At 37.0% G+C, this 25927-nt stretch overlaps 1 protein-coding gene across 1 annotated transcript in view; it reads right to left on the minus strand.

The window, feature by feature from the left end:
* LOC132130033 (secretory carrier-associated membrane protein 1-like) overlaps positions 1 to 23443 on the minus strand; it is a 31875-nt gene extending 8432 nt beyond the window's left edge. The window contains exons 1-4 of the mRNA XM_059541619.1: positions 23278 to 23443; positions 4270 to 4347; positions 2945 to 3055; positions 171 to 282 (exon numbers count right to left, since the gene is read on the minus strand). Of these exons, the coding sequence (XP_059397602.1) occupies positions 171 to 282; positions 2945 to 3055; positions 4270 to 4347; positions 23278 to 23334 (358 nt within the window). The 5' untranslated portion in view covers positions 23335 to 23443. The remainder of the gene's footprint in view (positions 1 to 170; positions 283 to 2944; positions 3056 to 4269; positions 4348 to 23277) is intronic.
* Between the last annotated feature and the right edge of the window lie 2484 nt (positions 23444 to 25927).

Consider the following 25927-nt stretch of genomic DNA (forward strand, 5'->3'; position numbering starts at 1 on the left):
ATTCGGATGGGATTTTATTCTGATGTCTGACTATATGAAGCTTCCTGTTCCATATGCTGTGTAAAAAGACCCAACTGTGTCAGGTCAGTACCTTCCTGTCTGAAAGGGCAGTTTCAGACCAGAATAAGCGATGCAGCATGGACAGGCTTGACGTGAGGCTAATAACTCACCTCCTGATGCGCTGAGAGACTGCATCTCTCTCTCCCTGCGGTCCAGCTCAGCAGCTTTTCTCTCCAGCTCCTCCTGTCTCCTTAATAACTCCGCTTGGGCTCGCACCTGATCCTACAGACACACAGACACAAGGCCCTGATGAACAAAACAATTCTGCTTACAGGCCCAGCAGAACATGACTTCAGGAGAGTCGACATCAAAACACACCAAAGGCATTTTCTCAGACGCAGCTGGCAGGACCAATCACAAACACGACTGAAACTCAGATCCATATATGAATATTTAATAAAATATTAAATACTGATATCAAATAAAGGAATTCAATATTAATATACAGGTATTCAACACATATCTGGCCGGTACTATAACACACAACAACATCACAGTCTCTATTATCATCAAAAAACAATAAACCCCTATTATCAAATATAATAAGGCCATCCTTAAAAATATTTTGGTTTGCAGTAACAGTAAAAAAATTTTTAAAAAGGGTCGGTAGGTAGGTCTATGTAATTAATGTTATTGTATTGCTTTTGTATTAGTTTTTTGAAGAGTAAAAAAAAAATTGGTCGGTCTTAACGCAAATTTACAACCGGCAAGTCGGTCGTAAAGCAAAAAAAGCAAAAAAAATAAAATATTTGAGTCGGTCCTACATTGACAGGGTCGGTCAGGTTATGGAATAAGAATATTTTTAAGGATGGCCTAAATAGGTAAAGACATAAAACCTGAACTGGTTGTAGTGTAAATCTAGCATGGGATTGTTTGTACTTCATACTCTTTATTTTGAAGATGAGTTTTTAAGCACTTTTGTATTAGAAGACGACTTTCAAAGTCACGAAACTTTCAGCATGTAAAGTTTGTCCCATAATTTTGTGGAAATGATAAATTTCTATTGATTCTTTGAAGAATAGAAAGTTCAAAAGAACAGCATCTTTGATGTCTTTACTGTCACTGTGATCAATTCCATTTGAAAGATTATTTGCACTCCACTGTTTAGCAAATGCACTTAGTAAAGATAAAACAATTTTCACAGTTTTTTTTTTTTTTTTTTTTTTTTTGTAGAAAAACATGTTTTGACCAAAAAAATCAATTTTAGCCGCTGGATCTCATAAAGTGGCGACTCATCCTGCACTCGTTACAGCAGCGTCCCAGTTATGACAGATTACGATTTTAAGAATCACTCTTTTATCTAAGTCAATCTGTTGATGCATACTGCCCTTGTTTCTGGGTCATCTTAAGGGCTCAGAAATCCCAGCTTTCCCTGAAGGCAGCATCATGTGACACACTCGGCTTAATAAAGCCAGTGGGCAACAAGTCATTTAACAATCCTTCTGTTGTCAGCCTGAGGCTCAACTCCTCTTCACTGCTACTACAAACCAAAAACTACAGCGATAGACCCTGAGCTTCTGATTCGGCCTCCTCCTGAAGATCTGGATCACCTTGTTGTGTCCTAACTCGAAGCATCTGATGTCACATGTGGAGCACGAGCGCGTGAGTCATCTAACACACACCCAAAGTATGCCTGTGTGTCCATATGCCTGAAGCGAGGCAGCCCTGTCCCGCAGGCGTGCTGAATTATACAGTATAACTGCACTCGTGAGCAGACCGGCTCGCAGCTCTTGCCTGCTGGAAGCTTCTGTTGTCCTACTGAGGATATTTCTGTGAAATCAAGCAGGATTTTCAACGCTGTATACCCTCTGACAGCGACATCTGCGTCAGGGTTCATGTTTCACACAGACCCAATATATATATACATATATTCACTCGTTTTCTCGATGCATCGATTACAAGCCCTGACGATTCATATGCATTGACCTTGAAACATGATTTTTGACATTCAGAAAATTACCACTGTAATGGTAAAAACTCCATAACTATGGGAAGAAGGAGGCGGGAACCGGCGGACAATCAACTGATATTTAATAATGACAAAAGAAATACAAAACAGCGCGTCAGCCCCTCACGGACGACTGACGCGCACAAATAAAAAGCAAAACACAAACTAAAACCCAGGCCTGGTCCTCTCTCGTCCTTCACTGTCCTCGCTCCAGTTTTATATCCTTCCATCTCCTCCGTGGGAATCGAGACCGGTGGGTCGAACAGGTGTCGTTCATCTCCAATCACTCCACCGGCCTCGCTCCTGTTCCCACGTCTCTCGGCCCCGCCCCACTCGTCACAACCACTAAACATTATTTTATTATCTTAAAAACCTAAGCAGCACAAACAAATGTTCTTTACGCGGCACAAACGAAGTACAAACAAACAAGACCACTTTTGTGAATTTGGAGCATGTAGGCCTATGGGGCTGAGTGACGTCATCATCTATAATTCAATGTCTAATTTTTTAAAAACCAACGCAGCACAAACTAAACTTTTACTGGCACAAACCAGCACAAACAAATAAGTCTATTTGGGGTGAATTTGGATTATGTGGGGGGCTGAGTGACCTCAGATTGACCTATAAATATTATTTGAATATCTAAAAAACCAAAGCTGCTCAAACGAAAATTTTTATAGCACAAACTAGCACAAACGATTGAGAATATTTTGCTGATGTTTTGCATTGGGCCAACTTCGAGAAGGTGTATTTTTTTTTTTTTTTTTTTTTTTTGTTATTTATTGATAAAAAGTTAAATGACGCAAAAAAACGCAATTGAAATTTAGTGCAATGTTAAAAGTACGATTGAAACAACTTTTTACACTTTTCTACTTTTTGGCTGCTATACTTACATTTTAAGTGCATTAAATAGAGACTAAAGTGAGATGCATGTACCTGTGTCTGCTGAGGTTGAGTGTAAGCTGGCGGTTCTTCGGTGGGTTTCATGATGGCCGGCTGTGTGTTGGCTGTGGGTGGGACTGATTTAGGGGCGGAGCCAGGCGGGACCTATTACGCCACAAAATAAAACATGAGACACTGTCATGCAAAACACCACACAATTTCACCTCACCTGCAACACAATAGCAACATAACATCTTTTCTTTTCATTCAGAAATCCAGACTGGATGTGTTTGACTAGGTTTCGAATGTTCTAAGATCATCCAGAAATGAAGCAATTTATGTGCACAACTAAAGAAAGGGAAAAAATGTAACAAATGCTTTGAATGGCACAAAATCTGACGGTTTGTGCTGTAAGTGTGGGCTGTTCTGGGCAGCGAGCCATACGCTGGTACAGCTTCACTAGTTATACCACACTGTGAATGATGTTATTTGTTGGTGCTGTATGTATCCTGGTTCAGAAAGAAACATACTACTAATACTAAATCTGAATGTATACAGTGCTCTCTTTACACACATTTGGATGACCCATAACATTTGCCACAATGTGAAGTATAAAACAGAGCACACCACATGGAATACTGCATCCCACAATGCAACTGACCTTCCATTATCAGCATGACGAAAGAAATTAAGGTCAGCCACTACCTCACTGTTTGATTACATAAAAAAATTCAAGATATTTTTGTAAAAAAAAAAAAAAAAAAAATGCTTTTCAGCTATAATTATTTCTGAGATTTATATAACATTATAATACAATAAAAATATATTTTGAAATCTAAATGTTAAAATTATAATGTTTTAAATATTTATTTAAAATATTAGGTAGTATTTACTATGTAACAGTGTCATTATAGTTAACTAAAATCATAAAAACATATGTTACTTGAAATTAAATAACTGTTAGCTGAAATAAAATAAAAACTTATTTCAGACATCTTATTTTCAGTTTGTTTCACCTGATGTACTAAAATAAATCGACAAAAATAATAATAAAATATAAAGAAATATTATTTAAATAGTAATAATAATTTCAAAAATATATATCCCAATTACTAAAATGTCCATTCACATTAAAAGACTTAAAAATAAAAATTACTTTGAAATATTAATACAAACTTTAACAGTATCTCAATAGTACCAAAATAACACTGATACAGTCAGTCTCCCATTCTCTCTTTTCTTTGGACCAGAGCGTGTTGGCGGATTGTATTTTCAAGCCGTTCTATTTATTATTGTCCTTAGAAAACCTGTGCATTTATCAATTTTATCATAGTTATTCTCATATAGGAGTCTGTTTGTCTCTGTCCTGGGTATCTGACCGGCTTTGTGTCGGTGAAAGGGTTATACTCCTCCAGGCCAGGTGGGGCAGTCTGCGTTACTTGTGTCACTGATGGATCCTGCAAAAAACACAGAAGAGACAGTTTTTAAGTATTTTTATGTTACGGATATTTTCACATTCACAATTTGCACACACCTTTATAAAGGTTTTCTGTTCTCTTGTTTACATATACTAATACGTTTTTAATCTGATTGTCTGATTTCATGCATCAACCTGGTTCATTTCGTTAATGAAAACTATGATGAAAAACATTTGCTGATGTCCTTTTTTCCCCATGAGTAAGTGCAGAAAAGCAGCGTCTATTTCATGCACAACTTGAATAGATTACAACAGGTAAAGGTGTGTGGACATTAACAATATCATAAAAATTATTGTTTGTAATCAATACTGATATGGCTTCTTGTAATTTAAGATCTTTAGTCTTCATGCTGTGTTCTTTTAAAACGTAAACCTCATATTATTTGTAGCGCACTTGCCGTCCAATAAATCGCAATGTGCTTTGTGCTCTTTTACTTTTTAATAAACAAAGTATAAGTTTTATAGCTCCCCTAAAAATTGCCCAGCGATGTCCATGAGTTAACGTGCATCAAGTGATAGTGCATTGCGTTAGTAAGCGCAAGGTTGGGGGGTTCGAATTCCAGGGAACACATAATAGGAGAAAAATTGTTAGCTTGAATGCAATGTAAGTCGCTTTGGATAAAAGCGTCTGCTAAATGCATAAATGTATATATTACATAAAAATACTTTTATTTCCAAGGTAACTGTAGTTTGTTGAGCAGAAACTAAATAGCAGAAATCATTATGATTATGACATCACAACATGTCTGTTGTAAAAACCATAAACTGAGACCTTAACGACTCTGAACGAACTCAAACTTTCCCCTCATGTGCGGCTGATAAAGGCACGGTTATCATGACTAGGGCTGTGACGGTGGCTGATTTTTACCACCGCGGTAGTCATGGACCAACAACCGCCGGTGGCGCGGTGTTTGAAAAAATAAATAAATAAAATAATAAATAAATATAAATATATATATAAATAAATAAATAAATAAATAAATATAAATATATATATATATATATATATATATATATATATATATATATATATATATATATATATATATATATATATATATATATATATACATATATATATATATATATAAATTTATAAATATATTAGTGTCAAAATTTGCTCGTTAACGAAGGCGATAATTTTTTTCCAGTTTAACGTATTCAAATTATTTCACGTAGGGGCGGGGATGGCCACCCACTCACAACTGCTGCTTCTGTCACTTTTTCTCAAGACAAGAAGTGAATTTATTCAGTCGCAGAATGACTGAACAGGAGACATTTCAGACACGCGCTCCACTTCACTTTATTATCAGGTGCAAGTTAAGCGAGCGCGGACGGTCCTGTGCTCAAAGGCGGCGCGCGCTTCCTTTGTGCGTATCCTTTCATATCAAACTGCGAAATAAACTATGTGCAAGCAGTGTCGTGGTCAGTTAATTCATGGAATTACCAAAAAAGGTGATTAAAGCTGACTTAAACTGTGCATGCATGTAATATATTTTATATATATTATATACAGGATAAATTTATATGTATGCACGTCTAGAAATCAGCCCAGCACTGTCTCACTCATCTAACACATCCTATTTAACTCGTCAGTTAGTGTTTATTTGAACACTTCTGTCAGTGAACGCCGCCTGCAAAACACTAAAATAAATATCAAAGAAATAATGCAGTTAAACAAGAAAGTAGCCTAAATAAGAAAGTTAAATACACCCTATCTAACGGACATGAGCGACGCAGCGCGACAAAATACTGATTATAATCAGTGATGCTACACTGGATGCAACACAACACGACATGATAAATCCCCGTCCGGTCTGTGATGTAGGCTACTGACACAGAGTTCATATGTTCTGTATAGACACTAGACAGACTAAACCTGTCGCAACGCGGTTGTGTTGCGTCCGTTTACTTTTCCGCCACCAAGCAAGCTCAATAACTAACTCTTCATCTGAACGCGCTCTCTTTGAAATAGGAATCGTTGCCATATTTCTTGTTACCATCGTTTATCGAGAACTTGTGAAAACGCCGATGGGTGACATGAATGCAGATGACTCCAGATCGGTGATGCGGTATTTGCTTTCCCAACAAGATCCATCGCCCAACACTAAATTAATTTGCTGAATGCATAAACTGTATTTTCCTGCGCTCAAATCTGCATATCTAAAGGAAACGCTGTGTTTGAGGTAATTTGTTAATTACCATAGACTTAGAATTTGCAACTATTACAGTTATTACACTTATATACAAAACTTTTTATTATGCTTGCTATAGAGTTTGTGACGTCACGTGCACTACCGCCGGTGGCAGTAGACAACCGCGGTAGCAACCGACCACCGCGGTGACACGGTTGTCACGGCAACCGCCACAGCCCTAATCATGACTCATGTTTTATGTTTTTTGTAATTCAGTTGTGATTGATGATAAGCTAAATTTCTCAGACTAAACTGCTAAAACTGTCCAGTCCTGCAGATTTGCATAATACAACATTAGGAAGATCAGAGCCTTTCTTTCTGAACATGCTTCACAACTCCTTGTTCAAGCTCTTGTTCAGTCCAGACTGGACTATTGCAATGCTCTCTTGGCAGGTCTTCAGCCAGTTCTATCAATCCTCTAACTGCATTATGCTAGTCGAGACTTGTCATTTGCACTTATATATTGTTTCACTTTTGTAAGTTTTGACTGTTTTTATTTTCCTCATTTCTAAGTCGCTTTGGATAAAAGCGTCTGCTAATTGATTAAATGTAAATGTAATGTCACACAGATGTCAGAGAACTCTTAGAACTCCAGAGCAAGCCAAACTAATCCTGATGCCCAGTGCTGAGTCGGCATCAGATTACAGAACAGAACAACACAGAGAACGCAAACAAACATTATGTCACGCTTCACCGGGGAAATACTACACATTCTGTCCTCTGCTTCCACAGCCCAGAACATCAGGAATATCAGACGGAAAGCTGTAATTTTCTCCTGCCTGATTCCAGTAATTTACACCGAGCAAACGCTATAAATACATGAGTGGGAGAGATCAACCCTGAGTTCAGACTTCAGAATAAAGATTGCAACCAATATGGCCTCTTTATTACCAATACCATACCAATTATTTATTTTAATGGTTAAAGCAGTATTTTAAGTTAAAATAGTTTTATTTATTCTTTAAAATAGAATGCAACAATAAAAACATACATATAATTATTATTAATATATACAAATATATATATATATATATATATATATATATATATATATTAATAATAAATATATTAAAGTCTTAATTATTAAATTAAATCTATTTAAAATATTTGCATGGAAATGATTAGGCCTATTATTATTATTATAAAACAATGCAAAATATATAAATAAAATAATATTCAAGATCTTTCTTCAAAATAATAAATATATATTTATACACACACACAGACACACACATATCCAAAGTTATATCATCATCAATAATAGTAATAATAATAATAATAATAATAATAATAATGCATATTAATAAATACACAGAATATACATTGCTTTATTTCTGCAGCAATAAAAAATGCATGGTTATTAGGGCTGCAACTAACGATTATTTTGATAATCGATTAATCTGTCGATTATTTTTCCGATTAATCGGTTTATGTACTTATATTTTAGTTTTTCCCATTTTTTCCCCCCCAAGTAAATTATTAATAAATGGTATTAATAAAATTATTTACTGGGAAACAGCTTTATAGCTTTTGCTGTGAAATTGTAAACAATCCTTCGAAAAAAGTGCCAATGGCATGTAACCTGAATGGAACTCACAGTTTAAAGTAAAATCCATCAGAAGGTTGTCCAGAAAAAAAAATTGGACACACACAAAAAACCTGCTGTGTGAAAAAGAGCAGTGAATACTTAGGAAAAAAAGTGCATTTCAAATATCTTTAAACATTTACCTCTCTCATTCAGTCATAATTAGGCTGCACGACTGAATTTTGAACTGGTAAACGACAAACTGATCACAGAACATGTTTGTAAAGCTTTAAATGTTAACTGTTAAAAAGCAATGTTATCAGCTTTTACGACTAAACATTTGCAAACAACATTGTACTGGAGAATCTGCACAAATGAAAGTCTTAGGGGCCGTTCACAAATCGCGCCTAAAAAAGCATGGAAAACGCTAGGCTAAATGGATTTGCAGCTCAAAAAAAAAAAATCGCTTGCAGTAGCTCTGCTACTAAATTTATTTCAAAATGGAAATCCATATACAACTATGATCAGCCGTTCCTTTCATCTTGACTGAGCTTTTAACGTTGTTACGGGAAAGGATGAAGCTGATTGGTTAGTTCTTGTCACATGACCCGCGGTGCGCTTGCGGCATTCTGAAAAGTTGAAATGTTTTAACTCGATGCGGTGCGGTGTTGGAAATAACGAACTTCAGCGCGCAAATACGCGATATGTGAACGTCCCCTTAAACAGTTCAGTAGTGCAGAGTTTACAGGTTACTCTTCTTTTTTGAAGGCTCAAAGTAAAGTACTCCCACATCACGCTGAATGCTGCAGAGACGCTGTTCGGGAAGCACGTGGCTGAGTAAAACCTCCGGTGGCTCATTACTGCCACACTTTGGTCACCGCAGATTTGAAATATGCACGAAATGAGCCGCTTACGGCAAATAAAAGTTATTTAGCAACAAATCGATGACTAAATTAGTTGACAACTATTTTAATAATCGATTTTAATCGATTAAATCGATTCGTTGTTTCAGCTCTAATGGTTATTATTAAAATTAACAATAATTTGTCAGGTATTGCCAGTATACAGCAGAACACACAATGTGAAATACTTTAACACACAATGCAATGCACTCCAATTGACCCGACTTCAGTGTGACGAATGAACCAGAATCTCCTTCGATGCGTTTTACTCGGCCCGGCAAATGTTAAGTCATCACTGGAACCGTCTCTCAATATATTCATTCAGGTTTACTACTGTTTCAAACACTTATCCTTTCATATTGTTTCACATACAACTATTTACATTAGGCAGTTCTGTGCAGTAAGTTCACTAGTATTAATTACAAACACAAAGCAGGAAAGATGCTTTATTAAATTACTGTGTTTCTGGATAAAGATAGTTGACTATTCACTCACTGACTAAACCAAAGATCCTTTTAATACGCAAGGTCCAAAGAACGTTAACTACAACACCACACACACACACACACACACACACTAAACCGTCCCTTGTTTCCATAGCAATCCCAGTATGCAGCGCTCAGGTCCTGAGGCGGATCCGTTTCATTCGGCTGGTGAACTGTCAGGACTCCAGAGCCATGAATATTTCAGACTGTATAGCAATGAATGTTTTATGGGATAATCTTGCACACACACATACAGATTTTTACTAGCAGGAAGACACTTTCTTTGTCTTCAGTATATTTATCATATACACATTGTCTGATATCACACTGTATGATCACCTGACATGGACGCATGCCTGTATCTCTAAACCTAGTGACCTGCCTACCTAGAAAGCAATTTTAGCCATTACAGTAAGTTTATTATATACACTATACTAAATCTTAATATATATATATATATATATATTAGGGCTATCACTTTTGAGAAAAAATCATTTTCGATTTTTAAGACATAAGTGTTCATTGAATCAATTGTAAAATCGATTTTCCATGTCTAAAAAAAAAACGTTTCCTTTTCAACGTAAAATAACGGACGAACGTAAAGAGAGCGCTGGGAACGCACAAGTCAGCAATATTTCTTATTTATTGGCATGAAATGTCGTGCAGAATAACAAACAGCAACTGGAGTGCAACATTCTCGAAAAAATATATATGCAGAGGGGACGGCTGCCATAACAAAAGAAAAACATCCCTGCAGGCTTCAACCCGGCTGCATTTATGATTTAGGCAATTCAAAAATCTCCAAGATTATTTTAAATAATGATTCAATCCATTTCAAACAACTGTTAAAAAAAATGAAACTTTAAATGGACTTGAGAACAGGCCATGTGCGTTTTATATTGAACGTAACCGACACTTATGCTAGGCGGAACTAGGCAGGCATAATGAAATGCGCAAAAGGGCCATTACAAATTTATTGGACAGGAAAACAAGTCGATCAACATTTTCGGGGTCCAGAGCAGAGCGTTTTTTATTCACTATATGTTCAGCTGTTGAGAAGACGCGCTCCGACCGCACTAATGTCCCAGGGACGCTCAGGTACAGCTGCACAAGGTGGGGGTATTACTGCCAATTTTCCACCACAAAAGCCGGTCGCTGTCAGCTTGCATTGGTCCTTTTCATAACTCAGAATCTCCTGTAACTAGATGCGCGAATGAGCCGAATTCGCGTCTACCGCGCCGCGAGACCTTCAGACGCGCGTAAACCCATCTTTACATTGACTTAACATTGAAATCATTCGCGCCATACGCTCTATTGGCGTTTGGTGTGAACGCAGCATAAGAGGTCGCTTTCGACGTCACTAGGTCTTTAAGGCGCATAAAATTGCTGGTATTTTCTGTCTAGCTTTCGCATACTGCACTCTCGGAATTCTTTATTTTCTTTTTCTGCTTGTTTGTGAGTTTTGTTACATCTATATTTTTAAATTGTTAAATTATTTTAAAATTAATAGTTTACATATTTGGTTAAAATCGATTCCCTATTTTCATTTTCGAAACTTTTTTTGGTTGGTCTGATCGATTTTGCCATCGATTTTCGAACTAAAAGTGACAGCCCTAATATATATATATATATATATATATATATATATATTAGGGCTGCACGATATGAGGAAAAGCTGCGATGTGCGATAACATTGTTTAATATTGCGATGACGATATGATTTGTGATAAATATTCAAATGTGAATGTTAGCTATACTATTCCCATGTCAGTGCTTTAATTGGTTATTTGCAAACCTAAACATTGAATAGCCTATTTCCACTGAATAAAGAATCAAAATAGATCATTTTTGACATGCTTTTATTGAACAAATTGCACATAAATGAAGCATTATAACTATAAAAAATATAACGTTCAATTTCCCCTGCTCCTTTTAGATTATTTTCTTGTAAACTCAACAAAAAGATCTCTCTTTAAACAAAACAAATGTGGGGAAAATAACTGCAAACTAAAAACGAAAATTTTAAATAACTGTATGGCTCATAAAATCAGCAAAAAAAGATCTGCCCCTTAGGACAAGTTACTGCCTTGGCCATCTCTTTAGGACAAGTTCTTGGCCAAGAAAACCAGCATGTTAACTTTGCTAGGCTTCAAACATGTTCGTTGACATGTTACTACATTCCCTGAAGTGCTGAAGAGCCTCTCGGAGGGAGAACTAGTTGCAGGTATACAAAGATACTTCCGAGCAAGTTTGGTCAGCTTAGGGTAGGTGACCTGGTGGAGTTTCCACCAGGCCAAAGGGTCGGCTTCACTGTGAATGGTGGGGGAGAACAAGTAGCTGTTAAGTTCAGCTTCAACAGCTTGCTCTAGATGCATGAAAGATGCTGTTGGAGTGGGGCTTGGATTTGTTTTGAGCAAACTGCCCAATGATCGCTTTGTTTTTTTTTCGCTGGGTGGCTCCATGGTCTGGGCCTCTGTGTTCTCTGAATGTGTCCCTTCCTTCTGTGCAGAGTCTTTCATTTCTGACATGATCCTGCTCTTGATGTCCTCAACTTTTTCACTGCTGATGTAGGTGACATTGAACCTTGGGTCCATGAAGGATGCGATGTCCAGAAGTTCTTGTGTTCCTGGGTCATCATACTTTGTATTCATGTAATCCAGGATTTTCACTTTAATGGACTTGGTTAAATCTGTGTCATCTTCCTTTTCTACAAGGACCGATGTTCTTAAGGTTTACAGACTCTAGTACATCCAGGTCCTGCCAGGAGGGAACCAGATGCCGTGTTTTACGGTCTGCTGAGAGGACATCAGAAATGGCCCGCCGCTGCTCCAAGACCCTCTCAATCATCTTTTGTCTTGAGCCCCACCTAGTTGGACATTCTGTGATGAGTGAGTGCTCAGGGAGGTTGTGCTCCTGTTGTGCTTTTTTCAGTGCCGTCTTCTGTTTCCAGCTGTGGGAAAAATGTCCCACCAATTTTTTGCACAGCCCAGCAGCACGGTCAATGCGGCTGTCATCCTTAACAGCATTTCCTGGAAAGAGGATAAGAAATAAATTGTCACAAACTATTCAAACTACCAGTAAACATTGTAGCCAATTATTTAATTATTAATAATTTAACTAAATTACATTTTATAGTAATATAATTATTTTATTAAAGTAATTTCAATTTCAAATGCTGCATAATTAACTAAAATTCTTACACAGTGATAATCCTGTTAACGTTAGATAAATGCTGACGATGCAGTGGGGAAATACAACAAGTGCTCAGAGTTTCCTATTGTTTATAATAAAATAATACTTGCATTAGCCTAATAGTAACTTAGCATTTATTACATGGCTCAGACCGTATATAAAAAACAGATCGTTGCTATGGATACGCTTCTGTTTAGCAAAAGCAATACACTTATTTTTAAATCAATAAACTTCTTTTTAAATTAATATTTTGTGTCAAATTATTTATTTGGAAGGCAGCCATGTAATAAGCGGGATAATGTAGAGCGAATCTGTTTGTTATGCAGCGAATACAATGCCTTCATGCTGATTAGGACTAACGTTAACTTTAGCTGCTATTATAACAACCGCCTCGCTCTATCCCTTACGTAACTTAAAGCAAATATTATCATCACACTTACCAATAGCAAGATGCAGCCTATGGCCAAAGCACTGAAGTCTGACCCAGTGGTTGAGTTCTGTTGCTTTCACAACGTTTGCCCCGTTGTCGGTAGTAATGCAAACCAGCTGCTCTTCCCGCAAATGCCAGCTGGCCAAAGCATCACTTAATCCACAGGCAATGTTTTCTGCGTTGTGCTGCCCGGGGAAATAGGATGTCTGTAGACATCGCGTTTTCAGTTCAAAGTCTTGATCCAAAAAGTGCGCAGTGAGGCTGATGTAGGGCTCTGTCGTTCGACTGGACCAAAGATCTGTAGTACACGTGTAGTGTTCAACTTGACTCAGTTCCGATTCCACAGTCTCCCTGCATGCGTCATACATTTTTGGAATGGCGATTTGCGAAAAATAGGTCCGTGATGGAATCTGGTATCTTCGGTCCAAACTAGTTACCAGGCTCACAAAACAACCTTTGGTTACTGTGTTTATCGGCATCATGTCCTTCGCCAAATAACGCGTTATTGCCGCTGTGATTTCTCTGTGGCGTTTAGATGTTGTTTCATAAGGAGTCACGCTCGCAAAACTTTGAGAAATTGACTGCTGTTGTAACGTTAGTGATGGCAAAGTTTTAGATTTGCTACTCTGATTTTTTGGTTTTGTTGTTTGGCTAGTTTTAAATTGTTCGTGTAGGTCTTTATGGTTGTATTGCAGGTGGTGATGGAGGTTGGTCGTGTTTCCTCTTGAAGTTGCCACTACTGTTCGGCATGTTCGGCACAGTACCTGTGTTTGTAGCACGTCATCCCTCCTAAATCCAAAATTATTTCCAGATATCTGAAGTGCTGTTCTTATTCACTATCAATTCTTCGTCAACCACCACCTCACTCTCTCCTTCCTCCGCCATCGTATAACACACCGTGCAGACTCGCAACTAAATTGACAGCTGTCAGCCACTTTCCCGGGGCTTCATCTGATTGGCCAAATAGCATGAACGCGCCAGCCATGTCTTCAGATCTAAACGTGATAGGTCAAACGTTTATTACATGCGCTTAGGGCATGTTTTCCCTTATTCATCGTGTCAGGCTGTCTGCTGCGATGTGTTCATCGCGCAAGTTCATATCGCGATGACGATGAAAATTCGATGTATCGTTCAGCCCTAATATATATATATATATATATATATATATATATATATATATATATATATATAAAAATCTAAAATATATACAAAAAATATACGTGTTTCTAAACATTAGGGCTGCCCTCGACTACAGATTTTTCTGGTCGACTAGTAGTTGCATTTGTCGACTAATCGCACGTTTTTCAGATTTCAGAATTGTTTCATTTGAAAGTAAACATTACACTCTTTATAGATATATTTTCATGTCAGTAAGGCAAGTATACACTGAGTTTCGTGCTCAAGTTCACAGATGCCGAGATGGCAGAAAGTACATCCCGTTTGCTTTCATTATTTTACAAAAGCACAATGCTTTGTTGTTATAGAGAGTGCATGCAAATAAACTTAGAGGCTTAACAGATTCAAAAGATGTATTAACTCTTATCTGTATGACCAAAATGAGAGAGTATTTTAAGAGCAAGTGAGCGCACTGCACCTAAATCTGTCACGGTTTGAGCGCATACAGTTCAGCTTTCACACTCAGCACACACTTTTCTAGGTTAACATTAGACGGAGTAGCCATGTAAAGTTGCTACTACTTACATAATTCAGATGATAAGCCATTAGAGATCAATGAATGATAGTTGAGTGTTTGGATGTACTGTATTACCACAAAATCCAGCCATAACAATCTGTTTGAGCACCAGTTCCTGTGGATTTTGTTTTTCTGCAACTAAGCGACTAATAAAGTTTTGGTCAACCATGCCTCTTTTCGTCGACTAAAGGTTAACTAAACATTCAGACTCACAAAGGAAAGGAATATGGAGCACTAATGATTAGTCTAATTTTGCATAGTTCACCCAAGACTTAATTTGCACACCCTCAGTCCAGAAATGGATGAAAGGGTGACGTCAGAATGAGAGTCCAAACAGCTGATAAAACATCACAATAATCCACAAGTAATCCACACCACTCCAGTCCATCAGTTAATGTCTTGAGAAGTGAAAATTGCAATTTGGCAAGAAACTATCTATTGCTTTCAGCCAAAATATGAGTCCTCTATTTTTTATATTATTTCATCCAGTGAAACAGTAATCTGAAAACAAAAGTCTGAATTAGGAGATAAATCTGTACAGATCAAGCACTGTTTAAATGTCAAAACAATCCAAAACATCTCTATATATGTGGGTGGATTTTAATGTGAGAGAACAAAAGGATATGGACTTTTTCCCTTGTGGAAGAGTTATTATTGATTATGTAATAATATTTTGTCCAGAAGTGATGATTTCAAGTTAAAAATGTTTTAATGATTAATGTTTCATACAAACACACAGCCTTTCCCCATCACAAGACATGGACTGGAGTGGATTACTATGATGTTTTTGTTAGCTGCTTGGACTCTAATTCCGACGGCACCCATTCACTGCAGAGGATCCACTGGTGAGCAAGTGATGCAATGCTTCATTTCTCCAAATCTGATGACGAAACAAACTCAACTACATCTTGGATGTTCTGAGATTAAATTTTCAGCAAAGTAAAATTTTGTGGTGATTGTACATTTGGGTTATGACCTCCTTCAGCCCTGCAATTCTTAATGACCAAAAATGATTTTAGGATGTCAGCAGAGGCTCAACAAGCACAGCAATCGAGTATTCACAGAATGAAAGCTTATTTTAGACTGTTACAAGATTAGCGTTGAATGCAGCGGAGATGAAAACGGTGCAAATCAGATTAACGCAAACATAACTGCTGCAAACTTTCCTCAGCACATGCAAAATAAAGGTACAGGCAAAATATTAGGCTGGTGTGACTTGACTGCAGTTAATGTAGAGAAGGATAGTCTAAATTCACATTTATTTGTCTTGTAAAGGCACTTTCAACACTGAGAGTGCTGTGAATGTTCACATTTAAGGTCAAATGTGGTTTTGTAAGGCACAGGCTAAATGAATGCAGGTTTGTGTGGGCTTGAAGACAAATGGAACCTAAAATGTCACCTTACAGATATGCAAGTGAAACCTACAAGACCGCAAGTAAGTGGAAAAAGTAAAGCACATTTTAAAACCGTGTGTGCCCAGCACAGTTTAAAGCACAGAAAACACAAAGTGCTGTGAGAAACTTCTTCGCACCGTTATATTTGTGTCTCTGGAATGTCTGTATCAGCGCTGCTTTTCTTTATTTTACACAAATTTTTGACTAAAAGAAAACCGAGATATAACGTACGTTGTTGAATTAACATTGTAGATTATGCCTTATCATAAGCTACTTCAGAAAAGGTGACAGAAACTTGATTTTTAAAAATAATGTCTTTCTCATTAAACATCATTTAACCAAACAAATATTCAAATATTCGTTTTTTATAAGCCCAAATATTAGAATACAATATTTTTTGAAAAATGCACATCCCTAATAAAAAGAAAATATGAGAATAAAATAGAACCCATGCTATTTGAGACAATAGTATGCAGAAATGTATGCAGCTTCCTTGTGCCCTGTCTATCTCACAGGTATGAATATATTTCAGATATATCTGTGTCCAAGTATCACTGAAAGCAAAATGTAGAAAAAAAATCCATGCACCCACTCTTTTAGACAAGAAAGTGACAACATATCTTGATGCAGAGCCAAAATCTAGTGAGCTTCCTACCTGAACAGCATTATAAGGCATCATATAAACTTTGTATGAACAGTGTTACATAAAGTTGAATGCAATATATATGCACATTAAACATATTTATAGTATTTGCTGTGCATTTTATTAATTGTCTATTTTATATTTATTGTAATTTTATGTCCCGAGTCCCATGACAGTACCATTTCACCCCAGATTATGAGAGTGACTCAAACTAAAATTAACCGACTCTGTTCTTAGTCACCGCTCCCTCAACAAACAGTGTGAATGAAGGCAAACACACACGCAGTGACGGCGGCTCACTGTAATAGGTTCCCCTGCATCTGCAGAGCAGCCCACATCTCCAGAAACATCCATCTGATCAGATCATTAGAGTTTTCCCTCTCTGTTCTCATGTTCTCATTACGACCGCTGAGTGACAAACAGAATCAGATGGACATCATTCAGACAGCCTACTTTCTGACCACTGGGAAACTGCACACACACAGCTGAATAGTCTTAGGAGTTTGACAGATGCTGCATTATGAAATGACTGTAATACGGTAATATGTGCTCAGTCAGGGCCATATGCATGCATGCATTTAGTTAGTCTCACACACACACACACACACACACACAGTGCAGCAGTTCTGCAACATCCTGCAGCATGCCTACTTGTTGATGAGGCTGCATCATTTCAGACCGTTTCCGCACAACGTGAGAGCCGTTTCTACCAGGATCTCATCCGGGATAAAGACTGTTTGCTCTGTTAGTAATTGCCTTTATAGAGTCAGAGATGTTTAACAAGGATTACTGAACTCTGTTGACGCAAAGCATTTGTCTTTTCTTAAGTTAACAAATAAAAATTGCCATCATTTACGCACCCTGACATCATTTCATAACTGCATGACTTTGAAAATGTAGTCATTATTCAGTCATCCTCTCCCTCTAAGCTGTATTTATTGAAAAGATCTGATTCAAAAGAATGATTCGTTCAAGAAATTATTCAGAAATAGTAATTTCTTCTCTCCCGAACATAACGAGGAGAGTTTAGGTGGACGTTTAGATTCAATTTCAGTCAGTTTCTCACACAAATTCTCAATCTTAAAAAACCTACAGTATGATTTCCTTTGAAATAATTTTTAGACATTTATATTAAATTCACAGTTATTTAAAGAACAAAGCAGCACATTATTAGGGATGCACCGGTTGACCGGCCATAAATCGGCCGTTTTTTGGTCTTTTTTCGGCCGATTTTTCTGGAAGTGCGCCCGCGTGCACAGACTACATTGTAATCATTCGCTATGCCATTTGTGTGAAAGTATTTCGAAATCTGTGCGCAGGACACGGACAGCCGTTCAGCACTGGAAGTGCAGAGCTACACGTCTGAGGCACAGAGAGCAGGAAGCGAACAGCTGTTGGTGTACTGGCGCACAAATAAGAGTCCCTTTCCTGCGCTCAATGAAGCTGCGCGAGCGTACTTTATCTGTCCCTGCACAAGCGGAGACAGTAAAGCGATGTTCAGCTCAACTTCTCACGTGTTGGATGAGAAATGAAACAGACTAAACTGTGACAAAACTGAAATGCTTTTTTCTGTTGTTGTAGTAAAGTAGAACTTGCATATACACGTTTGAAAAGCCAGAAGTAAACGTCAGTTATGTATAGGATGATTTTTTTGTATTTTACCTTAAAATTATATCAACTGAATTTGATTTTAAAATCACCTGCTGTAGCACACTGAAAAAAAGTGTTTCATTCAATTAAAAAACTTCAGGGTAATGATTCACATCTATATTTTTTAACTTGAGACAATAGTTATTTATTTTTCAATGATGAATGAAACACCTTGCATCTTTGTTTTATTCCCACCCACATTATTTGATTATAACATTTTGGAATAATGTATTTATATAGCATAGTTTTATTTAGTCTCACTAGTAAAGACCTTGTTTTAAATTTAAAACCAAATTTAAAAACTAAAATACTGAATGCTGATTAAGAAACATCTTGTTGAATGTGTTTATGGGGTGTTTGGATTGTATAACTATGCAGTTATTGCCTTTAATTTCACATGGTTACAGTTAATCTTTTCATTTAAGGCCAGTATGTGGTTTCAACCCAATTCAAAAACAAAAGCTAAATGCTGATGTCTGTACCATCTATGTTTGTATTGAATGTAGGCTACTTACTGTGCAGTTACTGCCATTAATTTCAGATGGTTACGGTTATTGTTTTCAATAGCCAAAAAGCCAGTTTGGCCTATTAAATACCAAATAAACATCTTGTTTATGCACACTTTCCTTCTTTCTTGTTTGTTGCTTAAAGATTTTAAAAAAAATCGGAAATCAGTATCGGAATCGGCCAGTTTACTTGTAAAAAAAAATCGGTATCGGCCGTGAAAAATCATGATCGTATGATAGCCTAAATGGAATGATAGCCTAAATAGAATGTATTATAACATGACTGATTTGTTTATTGTTCATAGAAATATAATGTTTATTATTAAATTTGAGTTGAAAAATAAATAATGTAGGGACGTGGTTCAATCCATCAGTTGTTAAATGGTCTAAGTCTAACTTCCGTTGACCTAGTTTGAGGTGTCTGTGTACCTGTGTCTTGTAATTAGTCCCTCATTTGCCTATGTATTTAAGTTCCTGTCTGTTCAGTTTCAGTTTTTCGGGTCTCAATAATGTCTATGTGTGTCACCAGCCTTCCTGTATATGGATTTATCTATATGTGGAATTATTAGACTGTTTAACCTCATCTTAGTCTCGGTGTCTGCTCTACGACACAGTACCGTAAGAACTATATTATAAAAGGAAAATAATAAATTCAATACATTCCCTGATATGCAAAAAACAGGTTTAAAATGAATTGTTCCAGCTCTGAAGTCTCGATAAGCCAAGTTCAATGTCTTAATACACCTACACATCAAGTTCAGAAAGTTCATATAACAGGGAACTACACTAACTTTTTCCACTGGTGGCACTTGCGCTACTAACTTTTTCAGTTACTGGCGCAAAACATGATTTGGTCGCACAAATTATTTATAGTAAGGGACTATGGATAATAATGAACAATAATGAAACCGTATTGCATACAGATGTGCTTTTTATTTTACTTGCCATCTTCTAAACCACATGCCTTCTTGTTTTATTTCTTACAGTACACACAGTGCATTGCTCTGTCTTGGTACCTTAACCCAGGGCCGTAGCTGGAGTTAGAGGGGCCCTGGTGCAGGTTGTACAGTGGGCCCTGTTTGAAATGGTTTAATATTTACTGTATGTTCGTTCCATTTATTTATTTGTGCTATTTGATAAATGGCAGATAACTTTGATAGAAAGATATGTAATGGAATCAACCAAAACTTCAGACAACTGTCAGTATGACAATATTTACACAACTATCAATTCTTTGTTGAACAGTTACCAAGCAAGCAATGCTTAATTTTGTTCAGTCTGTGGTGTGAAAAGGTTGCATTTGCAATTAAAGAAAGAAACACTTAAGCAAAACATGGTCAGGTCCCTAATTATTTTTTTTATTTTTTTAAATCAATTTCACTGGTAGTCTACAGTATAAAGAATTTTTGGGTATAACATTTCACAGATCACTGTATTTTGCTATACTCACTTACATAAATGAACTAGTGTCCTGCACCCACCAGTAAAACAATTTAATCAGTTATATCTGATTTTTAGTTTGACTGTGGATAAATTCTTGTTAAAACTACAAAGTAATTCAGTCAAGAGCAGTGAGTGATTTACTTTAATTTTCATACATTAAAGACACTGACAGCAGAGCTAGTAAATTAGGCACGGTCACTTTAAGAGACAATGCATCCATTATAATGATACACACCCGATTTCTTTCTCAACTCTTTACTTTCACTTAAGACATAACCACAGACGTTTTCGAACACACTTTCCAAGACGGGTATTTTGATGTATTTGTCGGTACAGAAGCAAGACTTTGAGACGTGTCTCTGCTTGCTCCCTGAACACCAGAACACCGCGGTGCTCAATTGAGCTTTTTTATCTGTTTGCTTAAACTGTGATTTGTATTTGTTCGTTCAGGTGCAGGAGGACGCGAACGTCATAAAGGAGAGCTCGGTTCAATGTCGCTGTCCGTTAGACGCGACTCTTTGTGTGTGCACCGATCACAGCGCGCGAGTAACCAGCTACTCAGTTCAGCTTTCCCGCATCTTGTGTTTGAATGCTTTGAACTCTTTTGAATGTTTAAATTGGCAAGCCAACTTGATGTGTTGATTGCTCGAAACACTTTATAAAATGTATTCTTAAAATACACATTTCTGCTTTAATAATTGTTCATATTAAATCACAGCATAACACATAAGTAGATACAAAATTAATCAGTGATACATATGCGACCCCATAAAAATTAGGGTCACAATGGCATTTCAAAAGGTCGCATATGCGACCATTTTGGTCGCAGTGTAGTTCCCTGTATAAGTCACTATGTACAGGGTATAACAAATCAAACATGCCATTTAAAATGTTCTGAATGAATTCCACCAACATCTGGCATCATAACAGCAGCGCAAACATGCCATTGAGATGCCATTGTCTGCATGCTGATTGGCTAAGATGGATAAAACACCAAACCCAGGATTGCCACATATTTACTGATGTCTGGTTTATTTTCAGGTCTCGAAGCAAAACCAGCAAATCAATCAAGACAATAAGAATCTACAAGTTGAAGACAGTCTGTACACACTGAAGATGTGAGTCAGAAACACAATGCAATCAGGAGGCAGCATTAATTATTGAGACATGCCGTTACAGTCGATCAGCTATGGTGTTGAGTTACCATGGCAACTCCTCGACGGACCGCATATCATTACTGCTGATCACTTACCCAAATACCTGCTCTGACCAGTTGAGTTTATTAATGGCTTTAACAGAAACACTTCCGAGAAGGAGAACTGCTGCTGATGATTATGACGCATGTGTGTGTGTGTGCAAACGTGGGTGGTTTGATATTGGAAATAAGGAAAAGAGAGAGACCTGGGTAAACAAAAGCAAAGGTTCTTTCTTTAAGAGTTCTATATTATCGTGTCTGGACGAACAAAGGCCACAATCTGCTAAACATGAATTTGCATTTGTCCCCCCGCAACTCCAAGATGGGTCCGATCCCACCTGTGATTCTACAACACCTGTTATGTCAAATATACAGACACTCCCCGGAGAATACAAGAAGGAAAAACTCAAGGCAGATGGCCTTTGTGTATTAATCTGTGAAGACTGAGATATGAAATAATAGTTAATAATTAAAAGAAAGTGTTTGCATGTGTGTTTTATGTTAAGTATCGTATTTGGTACATCATGATTTAATGGCTCAAAGGTGCATCTAAAAAAAACAGAATATCATGGAAAAGTTCTTAATTTTTTTGTAATTAAATTCAAAAAAGCTAACTTTCTTATATTCGAGATTCATTGCACACAAACCGAAATATTTCAAGAGTTTTTTTAGTTTTTAGTTTTAATTCTTATGGTTATGACTTACAGCTTAGGAAAAATTTTAAATAAAAATAATATTTTTTATTGAAAATTTTTCCAAACACCGCACCACCACAAATAGAATCGAATTATGTGGGAAACACTGCTGTCTCTCTCTCTCTCAAACACACACACACACACACACACACACCGTCTCTCTCTTTTACACACACACACACACTTTCTCTCTTTCACACACTTTCTCTCTCTCTCACACACACACACACACTCTCTCTCTCTTTAAACACACTTTCTTTCTCTCTTTCACGCTCTCTCTCTCTCTCTCTCTCTCTCACACACACACACACTCTCTCTCTCTTTTACATACGCACACTCCCTCTATTTCTCTCTCTCTTTTACACACACACTTTCTTTCGCTCTTTCTTACACTCTCTCTCCCACACACACACACACACACACAAAATCTCTCTTTCTCTCTTTCTCTCTTTCTTTTACACACACACACTTTCCCTCTCTCTCTCTCTCTCTCTCTCTCTCTTTCACACACACACTCTCTCTCTCTCTCTCTCTCACACTCACACACACACACACACACACACACAAACACACTCAAATAAAACATAAAGCCCAAAACATGCCAAATGAAACCCAGGTCAGAAACCAAAGCCGTTTCGTCTTAATAATCATAATAAAGCCATTACAGAGAATATGTTGATGTGGTCAAATGTAATTCATAGTTTGTTTCGGACTGACTAAACATTAAACTACCACACAATCCGATCTAGAAACCCAATAATGGGAATAAAAATAACTATCAAACAAACCAAAGACCTAATAATGACATATTTACACACAGGTGACCGTTCTGCCATTTTCACTTAAGATATTAGGATTAAATTACTTAGAAAATGCCTAGAAAATGTAACGTTATCGACTTTCTGTTAAAAAAAAACGTTACGCCGAGTCACTATAAGAAAACAGCACTGAAATGACATTACCTGAAAAGGGTTGCTGAAGTCCGGGTCTGCGAAGGGGTTGCTATCAAAATCTGACATTATGCCAGTTTATTAGGGCTTTATTGTTAAGACTATATTATCGGTATTCGGTAAGAAACGCACCAGCAGCTCGAGACCGATCCGCAAAATGGCAGAACCGGAGATGACGTCACGCGTCAGCGGCACGTCTTACAATTTTCAGTGACTTAAAATGTTCCTGTTTACTTATATTTAATATACATATAATTTGCTTCCCTTTATTGTTAATGCTATTATTATTATTAATTGGTTAATTAATTGTTACTTTTTTCACTCCCTTTAATGTTTAAAGGTGCAGAACAGAATATGTGGACATTGCAGGCACCTAGAGTACATAGATAGCAATTACAACTCAAGCTGATTATTTATCCATCCATTTTCTATTATTTCCTAGATTAAGTACTAACACGATATAATCGGTTAACTATGACAATTTATCATGGATATCTTACTCATCAAGATCAGCTTTTAACTTCTGAATTAAAACACAGCAGTCATGGTCAGTTCTTTGGTTTTTGTTTGTTTTACATACTGTATAGGCAAAGAATTAATGTTTTTTTTATATTTATCCCATCCACGGTTTATACTCTAACATAATATATTTCCTGTTTTTATTTGTATTTATTTATGTATGTATGTATTTGCTCATCTCAAAGCAGTCTTCAAACTTTAAAACGAGATTCAAAATTCAGCAAGATCATGTGAACCAAAAGCACCGCCAGGAATGAAGAATGGTATCAAAACGTCCTGCAAGAGCGACTTCATCCAGCGATCCAAGAGCAATTTGGTGATGATCCGTGCATTTTCCAGCATGATGGAGCACCAAGTCACAAATCAAGAGTGATAAAGAAGTGTATTGAAGATTTTGGATCTGTGGCCAGGCAACTCCCAGGATCTAAATCCCATAGAGCAGTGGTCCTCAACCCCCGGGCCGCGGACCGGTACCGGTCCGTGCGTAATTTGGTACCGGGCAGCACAAGAAAGAATAAATAACTTACATTAAAGCTGCAGTCGGTAACGTAACATTTTTTGTGATCGCGTCTGGCGGAGGAACATTGTAGCCGGAGCTACTGCTCTCTGTTTATATCTATGGCGAGTAACGCAGGTAGTGTGATACTCTGCAGCGTTGCTGACCCCAACCAGACTAAAATAGTCCGAATATAAACACTTATTATAGGAGTACCATAGTGATTCAGGATAAGACAAAAACATGGTTTGGAAAATGGATTCATGATGTACTCGCTCATTATATATATTTTTTACATTTGCAACACAAACAGCCCTGTGCTGATTGGACCAGGAGAGCCGGGAGCGGTGGATTTTTGCAAAACAAATAACAGGTAGAAGTGCGCTCAGCCATAACGATCTTTTATTTTGAAAAAAAAGTACGGATTCTCTGTGTTACATCTTCTTGGTCATGTAAAGGTCACAGTTGGTGGTCACAGTTTTTATGCCAGTCCTATCATTTTATTTTGTTGTATTTATCCGTCACACCTTAAAGCCCGGTCCGTGAAAAAATTGTCTGACATTAAACCGGTCCTTGGCGCTAAAAAGGTTGGGGACCGCTGCCATAGAGAACCTGTGGTCAGTCTTCAAAATGTGAGTGGACAAAGTTTGATCAACTCTGAGAACTTATAAGACAAGAATGGATCGCCATTAGTCAGGATTTGGCCTAGAAGCTATATCCAGCATGCCAGAGCGAATTGCAGAGGTTATGAAAAAAAAGGGTCGACACTGTAAATATTGTCTTGCATCATTTATATATAATATATCATATTATATATATATAATCATTTATTTTTTGCCAATAAAAGCCTTTAAAACTTATGATGTGCTTATTGTTTTTCAGTATACCATGTGGTACAGAAACGTGGAAAAATAATCTACATATACTGAAGCAGGAAACATTGCAAAACATAAAATTCATGTCACGAACAAAACTTTTAAACTGTGATAACATCTTGTCTACTTCCTGTGGCTCAGTGCGTTAGCGGTGCAAAAGGTCATGGATTCGATTCCCAGGGAGCACACATACTGTTAAAAAATATATAGCCAGAATGCACTATAAGTCCCTTTTTGATAAAAGCGTTGGCTAAATGTAATAAATGTCTATTAATCAATCTGGTTTCCATAACGGACATAGTACTTCAGCTGTTTTAAATGATATCGTAGAGTGCAGTCCTTAGATAAGAAACAACACTGTGCATGTCTTTTTATTTACCTATCAAAGGCCTTCGATACCATGGACCACAACATATTATAGATAGGAGGACTATCGGAAAATGTTGTTTTATGGTTCACTAGGGCTACTTATTTAAAGGGTAGAACCAAATGTGTCCAGATGGAAGGTGCTCAGTCAGATTTTTTGGGAGTTGTAAAAGGAGTCCCACAAGGATCTTTGTTGGGGCTGTTATTATTCAGTGTATATATATATATACATATATATATACAGTATATATATATATATATTGCCATGATTTTAATACTGATAATGCAAGGTTACATTTTTATGCAGATGATGCTATGGTGTACTGTTCAGCTTCTTCTAAGCAACAATCTATAACAATATGTATTTGATCCTATCCAAAATAGGTTCTGTGCTTTGAAGTTGGTT

This window comes from Carassius carassius, chromosome 47 (assembly GCF_963082965.1).
Source record: "Carassius carassius chromosome 47, fCarCar2.1, whole genome shotgun sequence".
NCBI lineage: Eukaryota > Metazoa > Chordata > Actinopteri > Cypriniformes > Cyprinidae > Carassius > Carassius carassius.